The sequence below is a fragment of the Chlorocebus sabaeus genome, chromosome 18 (assembly GCF_047675955.1).
Source record: "Chlorocebus sabaeus isolate Y175 chromosome 18, mChlSab1.0.hap1, whole genome shotgun sequence".
In the NCBI taxonomy this organism is placed as follows: Eukaryota; Metazoa; Chordata; class Mammalia; order Primates; family Cercopithecidae; genus Chlorocebus; species Chlorocebus sabaeus.
The window spans coordinates 46436234-46459896 of NC_132921.1; the positions used below are offsets into that span (position 1 = coordinate 46436234).

At 42.4% G+C, this 23663-nt stretch overlaps 1 protein-coding gene across 4 annotated transcripts in view; it reads right to left on the reverse strand.

Moving 5' to 3' along the window:
* FHOD3 (formin homology 2 domain containing 3) overlaps nt 1-23663 on the reverse strand; it is a 519848-nt gene that overhangs the window by 186962 nt on the left and 309223 nt on the right. For all 4 annotated transcript variants that reach the window (XM_073006355.1, XM_073006354.1, XM_073006353.1 and 1 more), the window contains one exon: nt 17570-17664. In XM_073006355.1, coding sequence (XP_072862456.1) covers nt 17570-17664 — 95 coding nt within the window. The remainder of the gene's footprint in view (nt 1-17569; nt 17665-23663) is intronic.

Below are 23663 nucleotides of genomic sequence, written 5' to 3' on the forward strand. Positions count from 1 at the left end.
TGTGGCTGCAGGACTTGGAACTGCACTTGGTGCAGAGGGAGCTGGAAGGTGTTTGCTGACTGAATAAATCAGTCAGTGACCAGAGCAATCAATCCACGACCTCTCGCCCACCCCTTGAGCCTGTATCACTGGTTGTGGCAAATCAGCTCCAGCTTCTTCCTGTGTTCTGTAGCCCAAGGAAGATTCTGTGCCTCTTGGACGCATCTGCCCACATCACAGTGTTAGGGGACATGGGTAGAATTTATAGGTAAATTTGGGGGAGCCCAAAGAGGGAACTGCGTTGTGCAGTCCACAGGGAATAGCTTAAAAACACCACTCACCCCAAGTCATTCATCCACATTCATGCAACCCCTTTACCCCCTTGCTTCCCTCTCCTCTGCTGTCATACCTACCAAGCACACCATTTGTCTTTTCCTCAGTTCCACATCTCTCTCCAGCCAGTGCCCAGGTGCACAGCTCCCCTTTATAAGGAAACGTCTTCAAAGAGGTGCTACAGCCCCTGGCTCCACCTCCTAACTTCCCTCTGACTCTTCACCTCAATTTGATAGGACTTCCATCACCACCTTGACAGATTACTTGTCAAGGTCACCAGTGGCCTCCATGGTATCAAATCCAGTGGTTACTTCTCTGCCCATTTTTATTCAACTCTCAGCACCATGTGACAACTAACTGGTCTCTCCAGAAACAACTTCCTCTCCCTCTGGGCAAGCAAAGTTTCCTGAGTGGCTCCTTTTTCATTGGTTCCTTTTGGGTGCTCAGTCTCTCAGTGTGGGAAGACCTCTGAGTTCACTCTTCTTTACTCTCCTTCTCTTTCCACACTCTCTCTAGGTGAGTTCAACCAGTGCCCTGGTTTGAAAGTCCATCTAAGATCAGATGCTAAATATTGCATTCCAGCCCTGACCAAACTCCTGAGCAGGCATCATATAATCTCCTGACATCTCCTAACAGATTCGCTGTGGCCAAAACAGAACTCTCAGTTTTCATTCATGCTTACCCCCTTCCACCTACCACTCCTAGCCTGCTCCCTCCAAAGCTCCCACCTCAGGACAAAGCCCCACCACCCTGAGCACAGGGAGGGGTTCACCTGCACTTCTCTCACCCCATCTCCACAGCAAATCCACCCCCAGTGCTGCAAGAGCTCCCTTCAAATTCTATCCCAAACTTGCCCCTTTACATTCTCTCTGTCCATCACCCTGGACCACTACAATAGCCTAAGTGCTCTGGCCTTGTCCTTCTGAAGTCCATTGTCCAAACTGCAGCCAGAGTGACCACTGCACCCTCCTTCTCTCAAGCCTCCATCACTCCCCATCATGCCCAGGGTGCTGCCTGTCCCGGCAGGCTTTCTGTGCTGGCCTCCACCAAGCCCTCTGATCTCCTTTCTTGACACCCCCTCTCCGGCCCAGTGCGCTTCACATGCTAAGCTCTATAGTTGTGTGAGTGTTTTTCACATGGCAGAGTTCATCCACGATTCAGGGTCTTCTCATTGGTTATTCCTTCTGCCTGAAAGCCACCTGGAACCAGTCATCACAGGACTGACCTCATTCTTCAGGTCAGAGAAATTCTCATTATAGAAAATGCCTTCCTGACTCCTTTACCTAAAGGAGCCCCTTGGTCACCATCACATCACCCTGTTTCATTTTTATTTATTTATTCTGAGATGGAGTCTCGCTCTGTTGCCCAGGCTAGAGTGAAGTGGTGCAATCTTGGCTCACTGCAACCTCCACCTCCCAGGTTCAAGTGATTCTCCTGCCTCAGCCTCCTGAGTAGCTGGGACTACAGGTGCATGCCACCATGCCTGGCTGATTTTTGTATTTTAAGTAGAGAAGGTGTTTCACCATGTTGGCCAGTCTGGTCCTGAACTCCTGACTTCAGGTGATCTGCCTGCCTTGGCCTCTCAAAGTGCTGGGATTAGAGGCATGAGCCATCGTGCCCAGCCACCTCGTTTCATTCTTTCGAGACAGGGTCTCATTCTGTCAGCCAAGCTGGAATGTGGTCGTGCAAGCACAGCTCACTGCAGCCTCAAACTCCTGGGCTGAAGTCATCCTCCCACCTCAGCCTCTCAAGTAACTGGGACTATAGGTGCGTGACACCACACCTGGCTAATTTTCTTTAACATTTTGTGTAAAGATAGTGTCTCTCTATGTTGCCCAGGCTGGTCTTAAACTCCTGGAATCCAGCAAACCTCCCACCTCGGCCTCCCAAAGTGCTAGGATTTCAGGCATGAGCCACTACACTCGGTCTTTTTTATCCACATCCTTTAGCATGACCTGAAATTGCCGAAGACACTTATTCACCTATTATGCCTCTGTTACCCCTAAGAACGTAAGCTTCACAGTAGCAGACAGGCTTTATCTGCCCCATGAGGTGGTGTTCAGTCCGCATGTGTGTGAAGGGTAGGCCAGCCTGTCCCCCAGTCCATCCTCCTATGCTGTGTGAAGTGAGCCCTCCCAGCCCCCAGCCTCCCCTTCTCACCTTGTAGTAGCCCCCAGCAAAGCCAAGCCCCCCCACTCCCCCACCCCAACCGCTGCACTGAGGGCAAGCCATGCCCTGGGCTGTTATTCTCAAGGTCACCTCCTCCCCACACAGGGAGCTGAGTGCTTTAGAGTGCTGGGAACTCTTCACAGAGTGTCTGCCCTCATAACCTGAGGCCCACAATTGCTCCTCTGCTTCTATTCTGGAGGAATAGACTACATTCCAGTGTATTTTTCTCAACTACACGGTTGGAGGTTGAAGGGGAAGGTATGGCATAATGAGTTGCGCTTTGTACGTTTAGGGCTGAAGAAATTTCTTCAAGTAAATAAAAAGACCTAGCAAGTTCAGGCTTGGCAACTTCCTCAGTGGGTGGACTATTATTATGTGGTTTAAGCCTCTAAATGCCTTCCCAGGAAAGAACCTGGCTGCTGCCCAACCCACTCCCCCCATTAGCTGGTCTCAGCAGGGCCCCTTAGCCCACCTCACAGAGACTCCCTCTGAGTATCTCTGTGGTCAAGGGGCCTTGACCGATACGGTCTCAGGCACCCAGAATCCCTAAGCCATTCTCCTCTATGTGGCTCTCTAATTAAGAAACCACTGTTTTCTAGCAAAGCCTCCTTTTTCTATCGGTCTCAGCATGTCTATTCCTGTCTTTCTCTCCTCTGAGATACAGGCTCTGTTTGGAGCTCTTTTGGCACTCTAATTTGTTTTTTTTTAAAATCCCCAAACATCTTCTGATTCATAACTTTGGGTTTCTATGAATTTGGCTTCTATTGAGTTTAAGTTTATGTGGATGTACTTTTGGAAGCTTTACTATGTAAATTAATAATAAGCATATTAGTTAAATCACATTAGGAAAAAAAGAGCACTAGAACATTAATTTTGTAGAAATGCATGGTACTAATTGCAAGCATGCACTAACTCATTGTCAAAATATGTCCTGCAGGATCCTCCTCAGAAATACCTTACTAGCATTACTGCATTGACTTGAAAGTTAAAAAGGTACATTCTATCAAAAGAACTCTATAAGCCAACCTCATTTATCCAGAAATCATTTACTCTGATGCCCTCATGTATCTGGAATGCAGTCAAAACCCTTGACAGCTTGGAACAACCACAGTGGAGGCCACACACCGTCTCCTTCAAGTGCAAAGACACTGCTCACCCCATAGCTCTTAAAAATCCACCCCTGGTGCCCCTTGCACTTATGTTAGACACATTTTATAATAAGTGGAGTGGATATTAAGATTCACAGCCCACATCTGCTGAAGAAGAGGCAAATTGGAGAGGACAATGACAGAGAAGGAGAGGCAGGCCCAGTGTGGCAGCAAGAGAGAGTGTCACAAACTAGGAGAGTGGATTAAGTTGCAAGGATGCCAGAGCACACACCGCGGTGTGGCCCAGATATGTCAGCAAAGCGTCACTCCAATCTGAACTGTCTGATTTTCATCTCTGCCTGGCGTGCCTTCACGTGGTAATGAAGGGTTTCACTACGACGTATAGGCTCAAGCACCTGCCCATTTGTCCAGCACCGAGAGAAATCAATCAGAATTGATTCTCAATCTTATGGAGCATCCAAGGCCATGGAAGATACAGGAGTCACAAAGCAGTTACACAGGATTATAGGGCAACAAGCAGGCAGTGTCAGCATCAGTGGTCTCAAGACAACCAAGCTGGCAGGGAGGGAGTCGTTTCCCTGTCTCTGAAGGCTCTGCACGGCCACTTACTAAGGCCTTTGCAGAAGGAATTCAGAGCCTGCAGTGGGTGGACTGGCTGACCTCACGGGTAAGGTCCCTCCGAATTCAAGATTCTCTGCTTCTACTTTCAACAACATTTTGAGTACTGGGTTGCTGAGGACAGATGCAAACAGACAGTTTTCTCAGAGGACAGCTCCGGCATTGTAGATGAGAGCAAGGCCCAGAACTGGATCCAGCCAGCCCTTTCCAGCTTCCATGGAGCAAAAGAACCACGTGATGGCTTTTGGGCTCCTGTTCACACAAACAACCCCACTTTCTTTGGGCTGGAGAAACACACCAGAGCTCTAGATCCAGGCTTTGGGCTTTCTGTTACCTACATTTTCTTTAATTACAATCTAGGAAATACTAGTATTCCGTTTTTAGTTGTCTGTTATAATGAAGACTATGTTTATGTTGTTCTAAAGCATGCAGCTAAATCACAGTATATAATAGAAATCTGAAATAATCCCCTTGCATAAGGGGGGATGCAAAAGCAGGAACATACAGATGGCTGTGAATTATTGTACATTTCATAATGATTTAGCACATTTTTGGTGTTACTGAGCTGAGCTTTACTTTCTGTTGCAGCTATCATTTTGCACTCTCAAAATAAAGGCTAAAAGCCTTCAGAGGACCAGAGATTCCTCTTGACCCAAGGAAGTGACATTTTCAAGTCAAGCTTCAGTCCAGGGACTGAACCTCCATATTCCATAAATAACTCAGGGCTCAATGTCAGCTCCACAACAGGGAGGCTGGGTTGGAGGGAAGGGTAGCAGGATGGTGTCAACAAAGAGCCTTGTTGCTGTTGTTTTATTTTCCAGGTCAACCCAAAGGAAGAGTGTGGAGTTGCCTGTATAGAACCTCTGTATCTAGATTTCAGATAAAATGTAATCACCAAATATGTGGGAGGGTAATAAAAAACAGTTTCTTAATACTTTTACACATAAAAACAAACTGGAAGTCCCTTCATCTTTTATTGCACTTACAGAAATGCAAGAACTATACTTAGCAGGTCAAATATGCTGCTCGTTAAGCAAAAATAAAAGAATTCCAAAAAATCTTCAAATTCCTAATTTTTCTTCTAAAAATTCAACAGCCATAAAAAGAAAACAATTTCCAAACCTCAAGATTGAAATTACAAAGGGGGTTGGAAAACCATGCTTCATTTTATTTGTTTCATTTTCCACTAAAACATCATAAATATATGCTATATAAATGGATGCTGGTTATTAAAACTGAATTCGAAAGTGGTAAGATAACTTGATCTGTAAAGCTTTACCACATTGTTTACAAGCTCACCAGCACTTTAGAATATACTAGTATTATATATTGAAGTATATATAGTATATATATTAGAATATACTAGTATTATATACTGTAAAGAAAAAAAAGATCTCAAGTGACTTAGGATACAAACTCTTTATTTAAATATTGTATCCCAATGCCATATACTTAAGCTCAGAATTTCTGAGCAAGCAGCTCAGAGTGCGCCCTAAAGCCTTCCTAACTGGTTATCAAACAATCCAACAGACATCCCAGACTCCAAATCTCTCCCTTCCCGACCTCTAACAGGTTATCTGCAACATGAGGTGAGTATTACCAGAAATAAAGAACAGGCGCAAACATATTAACTAAGTACAGAACTCTGGGTCTTGGTTTGCAGGTGTCCTTCAAGGGACAGTGTAGAGACCAGGGTTGGCACATCTACCAGAACAGGAAGTCATGTGCACCAAACCCACATGGTCCAGCCTCAGGGCCTGATGGCCAACCTGCTTATGACACAATGCAATTTGCAGAAGGTATATTAGCCAAGGATAAGGCTGGGTAGCCCTTAGGATTTTACTAGTGAACAGGAAATCTTACAGAATGTAAAATAAAGCAGACAACACAAAATAATTAAAAATAACAATAAATGGTACTACAAATTAGCATTTTATCTCTCTCTCTCTCTCTCTCTCTTTTTTTTTTTCCAGCGCCAGGCTGGAGTGCAATGGCACCATCTCGTCTCGCTGCAACCTCCACCTCCCAGGTTCAAGCAATTCTCCTGCCTCAGTCTCCGGAGTAGCTAGGATTACAGGCACGCACCACCAAGCCCAGCTAATTTTGTATTTTTAGTATCTAAAATAATGTTTATTTAAATAAGTATTTAAAAATAATCTAAAATAATCGTCCAATATGTTGGTCAGGCTGGTCTCAAACTCCCAACCTCAGGTGATCCACCCTCCTCGGCCTCCCAAAGTGCTGGTATTACAGGCGTGAGCCACCGCGCCTGGCTGGCATTTTCTCTATTGAGATAAAATTCTGGGGCTTAGATGAAGGTTTTGTCACCCCAGAAAAGGCCTATATGACCAAGTGAATTTCTATCCTACCTTAACTCTGCTTATCTTTGGGAAATAGGATGCCTGAGGTCAGAAGTTTCCCCTCCTGACTAAACAGGGTCCAACTGCTGGGATCCAGGGTGGCCTCTCACTTGGCCTCTGAAGAGTTTCTAGACTTCATTATCATCTAATTCTCATGCAAAAAGATACTTCCACCAGCACCCTGACAGTTGATAATCACCATGACAACAATCAGAAGAAACCATAAAAGGACAAAAAGAAAAGTTGCATTCCAGTTTCAGGAGTCCCTCCCCCACCATTTCCAGAAAAGACATGACTATTCCTTCCCTTGCTTTTAATGCCCCAACCCCTTCATTAAAGATGCCCTGTATCTGTGGCTTCCCTTGAACTGAGGAACTGATTTGTGAACCATGCTTCCACTTCTCAATTCCATGGCCATCGAATAAAGCCTGCACTGCTTGGTGCTCACTTTTGGTTTTGTGTATTCGCTTCACAGCACAATCAGGGAAACACCCCCTTTTGCAGGGACTGGCTTTGTCAGTAAGAACTTCTTTAAAGAACCATTAATAAAAGTGGACAAGAATCAGAAAACATCCACTTGGTTAACTTTCCCTTAAGACATTCAAGGTAATTATGAATAACTGACAAAAAGTAACATGCGGCTGGGCATGGTGGCTCATGCCTGTATCCCAGCACTTTGGGAGGCCGAGGTGGGCAGATCACAAAGTCAGGAGTTCGAGACCAGCCTGACCAACATGATGAAACCCTGTCTCTACTAAAAATACAAAAACTAGCTGGGTGTGGTGGCACGCACCTGTAATCCCAGCTATTCAGGTGGCTGAGGCAGGAGAATCGCTTGAACCCAGGAGGTGAGGTTGCAGTGAGCCAAGATGGTGCCACCGCACTCCAGCCTGGGCGACAGAGTGAGACTCTGTTTTAAAACAAAAAAAACAAAAAAAAACAAAATGCACATCTTTTATTGTTTACTTAGGAATACCAAAATCCCTGCACTACAATATTGCCCGAAGGAGCACCCTGATATGCAAAACAAAATTCTTGGTTGAGGGAAATCAACAAGACTGGGTACTTTCCAGTTGGCAGCATTCCCATTTTCAAATGCAAAACTTCACATTCTAAGGAGGCTATGTAACTTGTCGCATAGCTCATTCCTGGAAGAAGTTAAAGAAAAGCCCAGGCCAATCTGATTCTTTCCACTATACTATGGAGGTTTCCATCTTTCACTCTGGTGCAAAAACTTAAGCCTTGGGAAAAATGTGACAAATATTATCTTCTGAGTAACAATAAAGGTTAAAGAACTCTCTTAAGTAAATAACCAGCCCTGGAAACATGACAATGAATAGCTAAATCCCAGGTTTGGCAAACGTGCTGTTAGAAGAGTGTGGCAGGCAACTCACATCTCTTTGGAGTAGGGGGAGAAGTGCTGGCAGACGGGGGCTGGAGTAGAGAGTGGCAGAACCCTGCAGGCTCCCAGAAGTCTATGATGCTTCTGGTTCTCTTGCCCATCCAACTCTCCTAGAAAAGGGTAGAACATCTCTCTGGGAGGAACAGCATGCTGCCTACTTTGGTGTTTTTGCATTTCCCTAAATGTTCTTGCAGACTGCAGCCACCCACTTCTACTCTTCCTCCAACTGCTAAAACTCAGCTGGTTGCCCTGGGCTACAGGGACAGAAGAGTCAAAGGTGTACCCTTAGTTTCTGCTTCCTGTGTTCACAAGGATAACGTCTTTGTAAGTTACAATTCGGGTTTATCATCAAGCCTCTTAAGATTTGAGGAACCACAGTCAGTTCCCTGAAGATGATCATCTCAGAGTGAATGGAAGAAACTGCTGTTTAGCCCTGTGTCTGGAGACCCGTCTGGACAGTGGGGCCTCCTCAGCCTGCTGCCCTCTTTGAGGCCTGGCCTGAATCACTTCTCTCTCACTCTGAGGTCTTCCTAAAACAATAACTAGTGAAACTTGCTTTTTCCATTTTTTCTCCTGCTGAGATTATTCTCACGTGGGGGCCTCTAACATATCAAATCAGTGAGAATGAGTGTTCTGGGTATGCACAGCCAAGTGGCCGGCAGAAGAGCAACAGCCCTAAGGAAGAAGCTGGCACTTTATACCCACAATGACTCCAACACAAATATTACATGACTATGCCATTAAAACCCACGGAATTTTAGAAATCTCCTCTAATATAATGTTGATAAACATGCAAAAATTCAAACACAACCTCATTCACTAAACTATTTTTATGCCATTAGAAACAAAGCTCTTTAAATACAGCATAGCATTGGAAACAATTCAATTAACAAGATGAGAAAAGTCAAATGAATAATAGTACATTCATATGACTGTATATTACGTAGGCATTAAATACTGCAGTTTAAAAATGTTGTAGTAACACAGGAAATGCTTATAATATACTTAGAGTTAACTTTGTAAGAAAAATTCAAAGAAAAATCAGAAGAAAAGGTACCAAAAAATGATGATCTTTATGTGGTAGTGTTTCCAGGTAATTTTTATTTTACATTTTTTGTATTTCTAAAGTTTTATACAAAGAGAATGCTACTTTTATAATCACAAAAAATTCAGTAAACGTTTTAAAAAGTTATTTTTTACTATCAAGATTTCCATACTACACCAGTGAACTTTAGCTATTTTAGTTTTTTGAGATGGGGTCTATTCAAGCTGATCATGAACTGGGATCCAGGGATCTTCCTGTCTCAGCCTCCCCATAGCTGGGACTACAGGCCAACATGCCCACTTGCCATATTTTTTCTTTAATCTGTTATCTTTAACTGCATTATTAAAATAATTAGTCTTAATCAAATTTCTATTAATGAAACATATTTCAATTCAATTGATGTGGGAATTATAAACACAACATCCAACATTAAGGATGGATTTAAGACAATAGTACAATTCAAGGAACTAACTATAATGTTCTAGTAACTGCCTTTACCTGGACCATATAGAATTTTCTGGCTGAGTATATCTCATGCTATTGCAGTGTATTTACAGTGTTTTTATAATATTAACGATTGGACTTCTGGCTTCCAGCTGGAAAGATGTCGAGTGTCACTCCCAACCTAATAATAAGAGAGAAACAAACAATCTTTCACACCATAACTTTTCTTAAGCCCATCATATAGCTGGGGTTGCAGGAAAACCAAGTAGCCTGAAATCTAGGGAGGGAGTGTGTTCTCTCCACTCAGAAAGGGTGAGAGGCCAGCAATGGACTATCTGAGGCAGGGCAGGGGAGGAAAATGAAGCCATTTATACAAAGCAGTAGGAAAAACTCAGGCCAGGCACTGTGGCTCATGCCTGTATTCTCACCACTTTGGGAAGCCAAGGTGGGAGAATCACTTAAGCTCAGGAGTTTGAGACCAGACTGGGCAACATGGTGAAACCCCATCTCCATCCAAAACACAGAAAATTAGCTGGGTGTGGTGGTGTGTGCCCTGCAGTCCCAGCTACTCAGGAGGCTGAGGTGGGAGGATTGCTAGAGCCTGGGCTGTCAAGGTTGCAGTGAGCCGAGACTGTGCCACTGTACTCCAGAAAGGGTGACAGAGCGAGACCCTGTCTCAAAAAATAATAATAATTAAAACAATATAACCTCAGATAATAGTTTTAGCAAATCGTCAAATGTCAACTGTGGGCTACCATGAGAGCATAAACCCCTTGGAACTGCAGACACAAAGGGATTTGGCACCCACCAGTAGGCTGCTCTCCATGGCACTCACAAAGAAGCGGGGGGCAGGGCTGGGACCAAGAAACTTTCCCAATAGTGCAGGCCTGGCAGTGCACAGTCACACAGCAGGCAGAACAGCAGCAACCCTAAAGGAGGAAGGGAGCAGCCACCACTGTGAAAAGACGGGAAACCCCAGCCAAAGCCTTCTCCCCATTGAGACAAAAGCCTTAAGCCACAGGGAAGGTCGGCAAGGTGGTGGAGGAGAAGGGAAAAGAATAAAACCCTGTACTCCAGAAGGCAGGGACGGGAAACCATACTGGGCATCTCCTGCTGCTTAGTGTTTCACATCTTCTTCACTATTATAACTCCCATTTTAAAGATGAAAAAGCAACCCACCCCAAGGATGGTGCAGGCGTGTGTGACTCCAGAGCTCTGGCACTGACTGACAGATGCAGCATATCTTGATTCCAGGAAGGCCTTGTGAACCCAGTGAAGAAACACAGCTGGATGGTCAGAGTTCAGCAGCTTCCCACTAATTGCACAATGACCCTAAAATGCTCTGACTGATCAGTGTCAACCTGCAGGCTGCACTGGTTTATGCATTCCTTGTCTCTGTCCCACTAGACATTTTCATCAATGGCATGGAAGATCTGCTTATTCATTTTTTGTTAAATAAAATTAGCACTAACAGTTAATAAGAGAAAGAGGCAAAACAGAATTCTTAATTATCTTGAGGCTGGAACTCTGGCCTACAATCAATGGGGGGAAAATGCAAGCCCTGCATTTAAATGTGAATCAATCAATCACAGACATGCAGAATGGAAGAAACTGGCAGATAAAAATATATGACAAAAATTCGGAAGGCTTAGTGGATTGCCAGTTCAAACTTGAGGCAACACCCAGGGCTGCTGCTAAAAGATGTAATAAATCAGAGGTGGCATTTGTGGAAGAATGATATCGTATCCCAGCTACCATATTACTATTCTTTCTACTACACGAACAGAAGAGTTGGTAACCAGTAGGATGAGGAGCTGAAAACTATGTACCCAGGTACTATCTGTAGCAGCCATCAAGTTTAGCTTGGACAGGGTTCACATGGTGACTGCCTTTAAATACTCAATGAGCTTCCACAGCAAGTCAGAGTGTCTTGTTCAAGAAAGCAATGCACAAGCATTTGGTTAATGACAGGTAATGCATGTCCCAAAAAGGAAGGCTTTCCACCAATTCCAGCATGCAACAGTAACCCTGGGCAACCTAGGCAAATGATTTGATGGCCCCTCTGCCTCTAGCAATATCAGGAATGGGATTGAAGATGTCAGGAACACCATTAACATGACATTGCCATCTGTTCAAGGCTAGGATTCCATTATTTACATTAAGTAACTTACAAAGGTCTTCAGTTCTCACCCCAACATTTGGGTCATCTGAGCAGATCACACAACAGTGCCATGCCAGTGGCTCTAAGACCAGAGGGCTCACCGCATCTCCTCTCCTCGTCCAACAGCCAGTATCCCCTGGGGCACATGGAGCACCAGGCTCTATGGCACTTAGCTCTCTTTGGGAATATTTCCTTCATCTCCAAACCAGTGTGTCCAACGTTTTCTTGCCAACAAACCCCAATGTCCAACTCTTCAACTGCCAGAGGCACTGCCGTATTTATAGCTGCAGAGTCAAACTGTGATCCCCACCTTTGGTTCCTTTTATTTTCTTATATCTAGAAATCTCCTCCTAGAAGGCTGGCCCTCAAAATGTCTCCATTTTTTCATTATTCTGTTTCTACTGCTACTCTCACCTCACAGCTGTGATACTGAGTTAACCCTTCCCACCCAGCTTTCCTATCCCTGTCAATTTCCCCTCCTCCACCACTTTCTACACAACATTCTACACACCATGTTACTTCTCTTCATTTTGCAGTCCTAAAGAAACTTTCAGCAATGTCCCCAGTTTTGGGGGTGGGGTGGCGGGCAGGCACATAGGCTCTCTAATGTGTATGACTGAGAGAGAGAAAGAGAGAGAGCAAGCAAGCGAGTGTGCGTGCGTGTGTGTGTGTGTGTGTGTACATGCATGCAAGGAGGGCCTTGGCCAGGGCTCCTCCAGCTGGGGCTACACAGGAGTAGCAAGGCCTGCTCACCCTCACACAAATAGAAAGGAAGTCTGGAGACCTGTGATCAGCAATGTGGGGCACAGATGGAAGGATGAGATTCAATGGGGCTGGTGGGAATGTAGAGAGAGCAGGGCAAGCTAACCTGAAGAGCAATGCAGACAGGGAAGCCTCCAAACCAGTACCCCGAGGCACCCCTAAGAGGCAGCAAGGAGGTGAGAGTTTGTCAGGCTCAGGGCCCTAAGGCCTTCCCTATGGGCCAAAAGAGGATCCATAGAGATAAAGAGACAGACTTTCCGTGCTGGGTGACAAAAGGGCCATGCTGTATATAGACTGAATCATCTTAACTCAATTAATTAGAATTCCAGATTTATGAAGAGAAAAAAAATCCACATCCTGTGATAAGTCATGGGCCTGGCATCTGCCTCTTACCTCTGACTGGGGAGTTTAAAGATGGGCTCTTGTAAATAGAAAGTAATACTTTATTGAAAACACTTTTTTCTTTCTTTTAAAAAGTCATTATTTGGCTACGAATGCATCATTTTCTCCCCTGGCTATGAGTCTCAAATATCTGCAAATATGCATTGCATAATGAGCCTCTGGCAGGCTGCAAAATCACATCTTGTTGCCTTTCATGGAAGAAAAATGAAGAATTATGAAAACACAATGACAAGATTTTTCTACTCCAGTATTTCCTTTATCAACTCTGTGACTGTATAAGGCAAAGGCAACTGGATGTCAAGGTAAACTTTCCAGGTTAAGATAAATCTGACTCTTCGTCAAAACAAAATGATAGGGCCCCTGGCTTTCCTGATTTCTTAATTTGAATTGGGGGAAAACCTATTGCAGCTGTATTGACCAAACTGTATGTTTAAGGAGGAGACTGAGGCTTCATTCTCAAAACCTAAGGGTCTTGGGTTGATGTATCTGTTGTTCTTTTCAATTTCTCACTATTCAGATGGGGGTGAGGGAAGAGTGTCAGCAGACACTCTATTGGTTTTGTAAATAAGAAGTGATCTCATTAGAACTATGTAGACTGGAAATAAACTTGGCAGCTACTGCCTTTGTTAAGTTTCAGCAACTTGCCTAGAGCAGAGCACACCCTGCAGAGTGGCAGGAGACCTTCATGTGACATCACAGTTAGTCGGACAGGCTGCAGCGTCACTGTTGCCCAGAATTCTCCTTTCCAACAACACAGTGAACTCCAAGGCACAGGCTGACTCTTGGCTCTACTCTCACGTCCTCATTGTGACCAGCACAGTGCAGAACACGGGAGCCAGCGACTATTCTAGACCTTCCTTTGGGAAAATAAAAGATGGAGACAGAAATCCACACAGATCCAGTGCTGATGGCCCAAATGGCTGGGGAGGAGGCGAGTGTGCCACCTCAGACAGAGGCCCTGAGGAGGCAGCCCAGAGTCCTGAATCACCGCTGAGGAAGGACACACCAAGTGCACCGTGTAGGAGGGGGAGGCTGGGAAAGCACAATTCCTAGAAATGTATTTTTGAAACTTTTTAATTGTATAATTTTTCCATGTTATTTACAAATGCAGTAAAGATTTTCCTGTGTGTTCATTCCTTCCTGATTGCTTATTTTCCTTACAGAATGATTCCAAAGTAAAATCAATATGATGCTGTTGCAACACCAGAGACTCTGAGCCACGGCATGCATTTCTGTTATTTCTGGGTTTTTTCTCTGCTTTTCTTCTTTTCCTCCTCCGTGGTCCTTCTCCTCCCTCTTTTCTATCTTTCTCTCTTCTTTTCTTTGCGCCTGTCCTCTCTTAGTCTATATATGCTGCTATAAAAAGAAATACCTGAGACTGGGTAATTTATGAAGAACAGAAATTTATTTCTCACAGTTCTGGAGGCTGGGAAGTCCCAGATCAAGGCACTGGCTGTGAGGGCCCAGCCTCTCCGCATCCAAGATGGTGCCTGTTGCAGTATCTTCTGGAGGGGAGGAAGATTGTGCTCTCACATGGCAGAGAATCAAAAGAGAAAAAATGCACTCCTTCCACAAATCCTTCTTATAATGGCATTAATCCATTCATGATGGCAGAGCCTTCATGACCTAAACACCTCTTAACACTGCTGCATTGGGGATCACGTTTACAACACAAAAATTTAGGGGGCACATTCAGGCCACAGCATTCTCTATGTCATCTCTCCCTGCTCACAGTGCTTCTTCCCCATACCCATCCCACCTTCCCTAACTTTGCCCTCACTCTATTCTCTGTCTGATGATGAGCTATTAGACTGTCAGTTTTTCTATTGTAAGCATGTTAGGTTTTGTTTCCTTTTAGAAATAGGGCAAGTTGTTGGTGTTTTATCATGGCCATCATAAAACCACAAAGATACCTTAATTCAGTTGTGTCATGTACAAAAAGTCATCTTTCTTGCAAAATCTCTTCCCGTCTCCCTAGCTTTTAGGTCCTCGAGACCATTTAGAGCGCCTTGGGGAGGGAGCAGGTTCCAAATGAACATGAAAGTTAGGGAGGGTTCCCAGCACAAGCAAGGAAAAAGGAGAAGAAACTGAAATAGGATATGAGATATAAATCTTCCCTTGGCCAGGCTGAAGCAACCTAGAAGGCCCAGCATTCCACTCAGCGTCCAAGGTCACCTATATCAGTTTCAAAATAGAGTCACTTCCATTTTCCATAGAAAACAAAGCCAAAACATTCTTTTAAAAGATTTTCAGTCTTCCTAGGGAAACCATAGCTGTATCTAATATGAAATGGGGAAAAATTTTCTCATCAATACGTACTAGAAAAAGGAAAACTGAGGGGAAGATGTGAAGGCCACTCACAAATGTGGGACCCCATGGGGATTTGCATGCCAACACCAGCCACAGAGAAAAGGCCCTTCCCACCACACAAGGACACAATCACCAGGATTTTGAGAAGTCTGAGAAGGAGATACAGCCTAAAACTAGAACCATGCTCCTCCCCAGATCAAACCAGGGCTGAGTGTTCCCAAAGGACAGTAGAATCCTTGGGAGGCAGGTGACTCCAGGGGCAGGGGCAGGGCCAGGGGATGGGCTCCCCAGCAGAGCACAGTACTGTGCACAGCAGCCTGGAAAGGTTCACTCTAGTGGGGGTGGGCAGTGAACACAGGGATGGGGGACAGTCTGGGCAGACCACATGTGATATGGTTTGGTTCTCTGTACCCACCCAAATCTCACCTTGAATTGTAATAATTTCTACATGTCACAGGAGGGACCCAATGGGAGGTAAGAGAATCATGAGGGCATGTTTTTCCCATGCTGTTCTCATGACAGTGAATAAGTCTCATGAGATCTGATGGTTTTATAAAGGGCAGTTCCCCTGCACACACTCTCTTGCCTGCCACCATGTAAGATGTGCCTTTGCTCCTCCTCTGCTTTCCGCCACGATTGGGAGGCCTCCCCAGCCATGTGGAACTGTGAGTCCATTAAACCTCTTTCCTTTATAAATTACCCAGTCTCGAGTATGTCTTTATTAGCAGTGTGAGAACAGATTAATCCAATATGCTCTTCAGGGCCCCTACAAAGCTCTGCTGATTCTGTGACCTGTTTAAGTCAGGTTCAAATTCTGTATCCAGGCCCTCAAGATCCTCCACTCCATCTGACCATGTTGCCCGCTACGGCCACTCAGATCTCCACAACATGCTACCCGCACAGCACTTTAACCTTGGTGCATCCGCACCTGCTCAGGACAGGGTCCCTTTTACTACTTCTCCCAAATCCCCCTGCAGTCAAGTCCCTAACACATGCTCCTCCACATGCCAGCAGAACCCAGAGAAGACCATGCCAGAGGCGTGCCCAGCGTTTGGCACACCTGAAGCGATGGAGTAGATCTGCTTCCTTGGCAGGACTTCCAGAGACCTCAGGGACCTTGCAGCCAAGGCATGGCTGGTGGTGATGTGCCAAAATGCATGGGGAAACCAGCTACGCTTTCATAATCAAGCACTGCTTCCTCAACTACCAAATGGGAATTACATTACTTACCTGATAGTGGCCTCATGAGGATTAAATGAGATCATGCTTATAAAACACCTAGGATGTTTTATGGGCCGGATGTGGTGGCTCATGCCTGTAACCCCAGCACTTTGAGAGACCAAGGCAGGTGGATCATTTGAGGCCAGGAGTTCAAGACCAGACTGGCCAACATGGTGAAACTGTGTCTCTACTAAAAACACAAAAATGAGCCCAGGGTGGTGGGTCATGCCTTTAATCCCACCTACTTGGGAGACTGAGGCATGGGATTTGCTTGAACTCAGGAGGTGGAAGTTGCAGGGAGCCGAGATCATGCTACTGCACTCCAGTCTGGCAACACAGTAAGACTCTGTCTCAATAAATAAAAAATAAAATACCTAGTTTGGTGCCTGGCAAATCTGTAATAAATATTGATTACTTTTATAATTGATGTTAGAGCTGAAAGGTAATCCCAGATTCTTGTATCCATATAGGAATATGCATATACGTATGTACAACACAGCAATATATATGTACACATGAACATGAAATACAGGTGGTTCACAGATCTTACATCTATGGTATAACTTTTTTTTTTTTTGAGACAGAGTCTCTAAATATACTGCTTATTGTGTCAAGGATATGTCCAAATAATTTCTTAAATTTTTGAGTTCTTACATATTTAGGAGCATAGTTTTTCCCAGAATAATGTGGTTTTCTTTTCTTTCTTTTTTTTTTTTTTTTTTTTGAGACAGAATGTCGCTCCATTACCCAGGCTGGAGTGCAGTGGCACCATCTCAGCTCACTGCAACCTCCTGCCTCAGCCTCCCGAGTAGCTGGGACTACAGGTGCACACCACCATGCCCAGCTAATTTTTGTATTTTTAGCAGAGACAGGGTTTCACCATGTTGTCCAGGCTGGTCTCGATCTCCTGACCTCGTGATCCACCGGCCTCGGCCTTGCCAAGTGCTGGGATTACAGGTGTGAGCCACTGTGCCCGGCCCTATGGTATAACATTTAATTAAATATTAAAAACCAAAGGTTCCAAAGGCACTTGATTAAAGCTTAAGAGAAGAGAAAACAGAAATGCATTAAAATTTCATGAGCTACTTGCCATTTAAGTGTATCTTAAAATCTATAGAGCAGTAGTCCTCATTTATACTGTAATGGCTTGAAAAAAGCTGAATAAAATTTCTTTCTGCAAAACTCACTCAAAGAAAAAAGAAAGGCAAGTGATATGACAATTGAACAAAACAGTCAACCATAACTTCTCCTTACCTTTGACCCAATGAGAGTGTACAGCCACTGAATGGTTTCATTGTGGTTTATTACTCCATTCATTCCATCCACATACAACATAATCTGGCCCAAAGCTACAGAAAACAAGAAAAAGGAGACATTAAAGATTTATATAGAAATACAATCTTCAGTGATCATAATACCAATCAAGATTTTCATACTTTAAGTACACAGCATGTTAAGGATCAAATCTGAGGAGAATTCCTGAGCTCTGAAATTAGCTAAAACTCATTTCAGAGAGAAAGTGTCGAACACTAGAAGAAACAAGGGCTATTCCAGGCTCCTAGAAGATGCAATTAAGGCACCAATCCAGTGATTGTTGTTTCTGTGTGCCTTGACGTATAAATGCATGTTTTTCTGTTTCTATATCTGTGTGTAGTCCCAGACAGGACAAAGATATTCATGAGATGGTGTCTGGGTTGTGGCCTCCCACGGGGGCCACAAGGACAAAAGTTTCCAAAAGCAACCTGTCCAGTGCCCCAGTCTGTGATCAGCAAGTCTCAGATTCTGTGGGATGATCCTGAATTAATCCAATTTTATTCCAATAGGTCAGCAATAAATGTGTAGTTAAATATTACGAGCAATTCCCCTTAAAGATTTTCAAGTAAAAAACATCAGGTATCATGAAAATACATGATATCACACGTTCATCACACATCAAATCCTAAATTCTTAGTTTAGGAAAATATAGTCACCACATACTATCATTGTTCTCCAAAGAGAAAATACTGGCTATGTTTTTTTAAGCAAACATTAAACTCAGGTTTTCAACTCCATTAGTACAAAGATAATCTGAATGATAGATAATGAACAAACAGAAGTTACCTAAAGGAAGAAGGATTCCTTCAATCACATCTAACGTCCTAATCATATTTCACCCAAAACTAATTGCAGGGCATTGACATTTTTCTAAACAACATTTTTTTTTATGCTGGTAACAGGACAGCTCATTTTAGAAAAATACAGAAGAATAAAGTGAAAATAATTCATATTCCCATAAATTAAAGATAACCATTCTTAAAATATTGATGTATTTTCTTATATTTTTTTTTATGCATTACACACACATATAAAGTTTATATGTGGGTTGTAAGAAACATTCTACATGAAATATGTTGATTAAAAAGAGCAAAACACAAAACAGTATACACAAATTCTAAGTATACAAATATATATGTAATATTAGAAAACTCATCCTATCCAACAGAGGATCAAATAAGAAAACCACGTTAGTGGCCAGGCACAGCGGCTCACGCTTGTAATCCCAACACTTCGGGAGGCCAAGGCAGGTGGATCACATGAGGTGAGGAGTTCAAGACCAGCCGTACCAAAATGGCAAAACCTCGTCTCTACTAAAAACACAAAAATTAGATGGGTGTGGTGGCGCACAACTGTAATCCCAGATACTCAGGAGGCTGAGGCAGGAAAATTGCTTGAACCCAGGAGGTGGAGGTTGCCGTGAGCCAAGATCGCGCCACTGCACTCCAGCCTGGGTGACAGAGCAAGACTCTGTCTCGAAAAGAAAAGAAAAAGAAAAGAAAAAGAAAGAAAGAAAAAGTAAAAGAAAACCACGTTATTCTGAGAAAAACTATGCTCCTAAATATGTAAGAACTCAAAAATTTAAAAAATTATTTGGACATATCCTTGACACAATAAGCAGTATATTTTGAGAAATAACAGATTCATATTATGTTTAATGGTAAAACACTAGAGATATTCCTACTAATCAGAAAATAATTTTTAAATGATGCTCATTAAACGTATGGATTATTTAACACTGCTACAGAATTTTAGACAAATTTAATAAGATATGAAAAACAATAAGATACAAAATTGCTGGAAATACAGATTGTCATAATTTGCAAGTAACATTATAGATACAATAAAAAAATTCACAGAATTACAAAGAGATTACAATTATAATCACATTTCTCATCCTAATGAGAAATCTGTATGTAGCATTTGAATGTAGCATATAAAAGTTTGATATAAAATTATACTAGATAAATGGATCTATAAAAAATATATTAAAGAATAGAATTATTTCTTTTTAAAATAGTTAATACAACTAGTAAAATATTAAATACCAATAGAAAAAAGGCAAATACATTTTATATGAGACAACAAACTTGTTTATAATAGCATGCAAAATTGTTCACTCTCACTATAAAACAAATGCAAATTAAAACAATAATAAGGTAGTGTTTTCACTCAAGTTGGCAAAGGTATTTTAAAAAGAAGTGATTATGTATCAAACACTAGAGAGGTTAAATAACTTCATGCATTGGTAGTGGTAGGGCAAACTGGTAGAAACCTGCAATAAGGCTATCTAGGGCTATAATTATTTTGTAAAGTTACCATGTATTTAGTGCTCACTGTGTGCCACGTTCTCCGGAGGGATTTTATAGGTATTATTAATAGAAGGGCCATATGCAGTGGATATTTTTACCTCTATTTGGCAGAGGAAAAACCTGAGGCTCTGAGAAGTGAAGGGATGTGTCCAAAATCTCCATCACTGCCTAAGTAGCAGAGGCCACTTCCAGCCAGGGTGGGAGAGCATGTATATGTTTATACTAAGAACCTTAAAGTCCTCTTCAAGCCTTTCCCCAGTCATCATGATTTGGGAAACCTATTCTAAGGAAACAGCTCTAAGTTTAAACAAACAAAATAAAAAAGGAAGCAAAGGTGTTCACTGAAGCATTATTTAACATACCAAAATAATAACTAAAACACAAATACCTATCATGGCTCTAGAACTCAGCATACACAGTCATTTACCAAAGCTATGTCCTAACTTGTAAAATGTTTCTCATAAAATAAGTAAAAAGCAAGTATAAGTAAAAAGCAACATCACATAATTAAATAAGTAAAAAGCAACATCATATAATTAAACAAAACACTCAAATCTTCTTTCAGTTGAGATAAGGTCTCACTCGGTCGCCCAGGCTGCAGCACTGGTGCCATCATGGCTCACTGCAGTCTTAACCTCCCAGGCTCAAATGATCCTCCCATCTCAGCCTCCTGAGTAGCTGGGACCACAGACACATGCCACCACACTCAGCTATTTTTTTTTTTTTTTTTTTTTTTCTGTAGAGACAGGGTCTCCTCATGTTATCCAAGCTGGTTTCAAACTCCTGGGCTCAAGCGATCCACCAGCCTTGGAATCCCAAGTGATCCACCAGCTTTGGAATCCCAAAGTGCTGGGATTACAGGCATAAGCCACCGTGCCCAGTCATAACACTCAAATCTTCATGCATACAAAGAAGAAAAGGAAATCCACAAAATATTAACCATTGTGATTGAGTACATGCTCTTTGGATGTATTTTTCGTATTTTTTCTATTTTCCCAGTTTTCTAATATGAGCATCGGTTACTTCTGTAATGGAAAAGTAAAGACTGAATAATGTAAGGTGCTACATGCTTTTGTCTTTAGAATTTTTTACTAGTGCACCCTTTCTTAGCAACACCCACCCCTCCCCCTCCATCCCACACCCTCCTGCAGAAAGACGCAGCCCCTACCTCATGGAAGAGCTCCAAGAATTCGGCACATTCTGCCCTAATTTTTTTTCCCATTTCTTCCCTCCTTCCCTTCGCAAACAAACTGGCAAGTCTCCATGGAAGGGGAGTTTGCTCCACTGTCCTTTTCCCATTCTGAGTCCCACTGCTGAAGAGGCCAATCCTGAGGTACATTTTGGCACCTTCCTTTAAACCAGCCTAACCACACAGGGAGAGAGAAGGTAGACTCTTTAGCCTTCTGGAAGGTATATCCACAGGGAAGACTCTCTCCCCAAGGCTGAGAAACTGGGACTGAAGGCTTACACCCTAAGAGTTCAGGGCCTCTGGTACTGGCCAAGGGCCCAGGAAGCCAGGACACTATTACAAATGGGAGAAGGCAAACTAAGATTTAAAAGCTGACTTGATCTGTTCCCTGCAACATTCTATTAACTGATGACACTGGAAGAGGTGCGTCACTAGAAAGTTCATGTCTAATGGAATTCAAGTGTCTGATCACACGAATTTTTCATATTTTGGTAATCAAATCTTTCCCACTACATCTTTTTTGTACCCTACCCGCTGCTACTAAAGCAATCCCGCCTGTAAACCACTCCAGACACAAGATGGCGCTAAAGAGATTCATGTGGGTTATTACTGCACTATGAGCAGCAAAAACCCACCAACCTCAAACGTGGGCCTGAGAATAAAACCCACACAGAAGAACAAAACAGATAACTTGAAAACACACGTCTGGGTCACAGGAGCCATGAAAATTCATGATTTGTGTTTTCAAGAAGGATGTGGAGGCTGAGACTATCAGAACACAAAGGTAGATGTCACCACAGGTCTAGGAAGAGAGGATTTCCTGTTCTGCCACTCATGGAACTTATGACACTGGAGGTATATTTATTCATCCTTCTGTGTGCCAGTTTCTTCATCTCAAAAATGACACAGCTATACCATACTATCTATTTTGCAGGGGTGTGGTGAGGAATGAGTTAGAATAGTGCCTCCATTGAACAGAAGCACACGCTGAACAACTCTCAAAAACAGAAAACCGGGAACAAGCTCTCCAGGCTAACCTTACCCAGCTGTGGGTCATGAGAAGTGGTGGAAGAACTCCTTGCCTAACTAGAAATCAGAAAGATTTTCTCTTAGGCATTCTCCTAAAAATGTATAGTTTTTCGTCTTTATATGTAGCTGTATGATCCAATTTGAGATAACTGTTGTACAAAGAAGCGTAGATTGAAGTTCATTTTATTCATACGTACAACTGCTATAACGCCATTTGTTTTTCTATTTCCAAAAATCAACTGGTTGTGTTTGTACAGGTCTGTTTCTGTTGCATTGGTCTGTCCATCCCTTTGCCAATACCACACAATCTGGATCACCATAGCTTTACAGGAAATGTTAAAATCAGGTAGTGTGATTCTTCCTATTCATTCTTCTTTTTCAAAATTGGTTCAGCCATTCTTGTTCTTTTGCCTTTTAATACAAATTCTGGAAGCAGCTTGTCTAAATCAACAACAACAAAATCTTTCCGGAAATAATCTATAAATTCTAGGAGAACTGACATCTTTACTATGCTGAATCTTCTAATCTATAAACCTGTTATGTCTATTTATTATACATCTTTGCAGATTGCTTTTATCAGTGTTCTATAGTTTTCAACTATAAATGCAACGTTTGTTTGTTTGGGATGGTATTTTTTGCCAAATTTATAAGTAATTCACATTCTTCGGAGCTATTACAAATGGTGTTTTAAAAACTTTTCCATTCCTAATTGTTTGTTAGTATATAGAAACAAAGTTGAATTTGTATATTGGCCTTATATCCTACAACTTTGTTAAACTTAATTCTAGGAGTGTTTGATTTTTTGTTTTGTTTTTGTAGAATTCCTGGAATTTTGTACATAGACAATAATGTTGTCTGTGAAAAAGAACAATTTTATTTCTTCCTTCCCAATCTATATCCCTTTTCCCATCCCTATTGCACTAGTGAAGACTTTCAGTATAATATTCAATGGGCGTGGTGAGAGTGAACATCCTTGTCTTGTTCCTAATATTAGGGGGAAAGCATTAATCATCATTTACCATTAATTATGATGTAAGATATACGTTTTTATAAATTGTCTTTTATCAAGATGAGGAAGTTTCTCCAATTTCTAGTCTGCTAAGAGCTTTCTGTAAATCATGAATGAATGAATTTTGTCAAATGCTTCCTCTACATCAACTGATAAGATGGTGGTTTTTCTTCTTCAGATTATTAATGCAGTATGTTACACTAACTGAATTTCAAATACTGAGTGAGACTTGCATCCTTTTTGACCATGGCATATTATTCTTTTCATATATTGCTGGATTTGATTTACTAATATTTGTTGAGGATTTTTTGCATCTTTGTTCATAATAAATATTGTTCTGTGTATTTTATGTCTGGTTTTCCTACCATGGTAATGCCGACCTCATAAAATGAATTGGGAAGTGTTTCCTCCTCTTCTGTTTTCTGGAAGAGATTTTGTAAAATGGTTTTATTTTATCGTTAAATGTTTGGTGGAATTCACCAGGAAACCATTTGG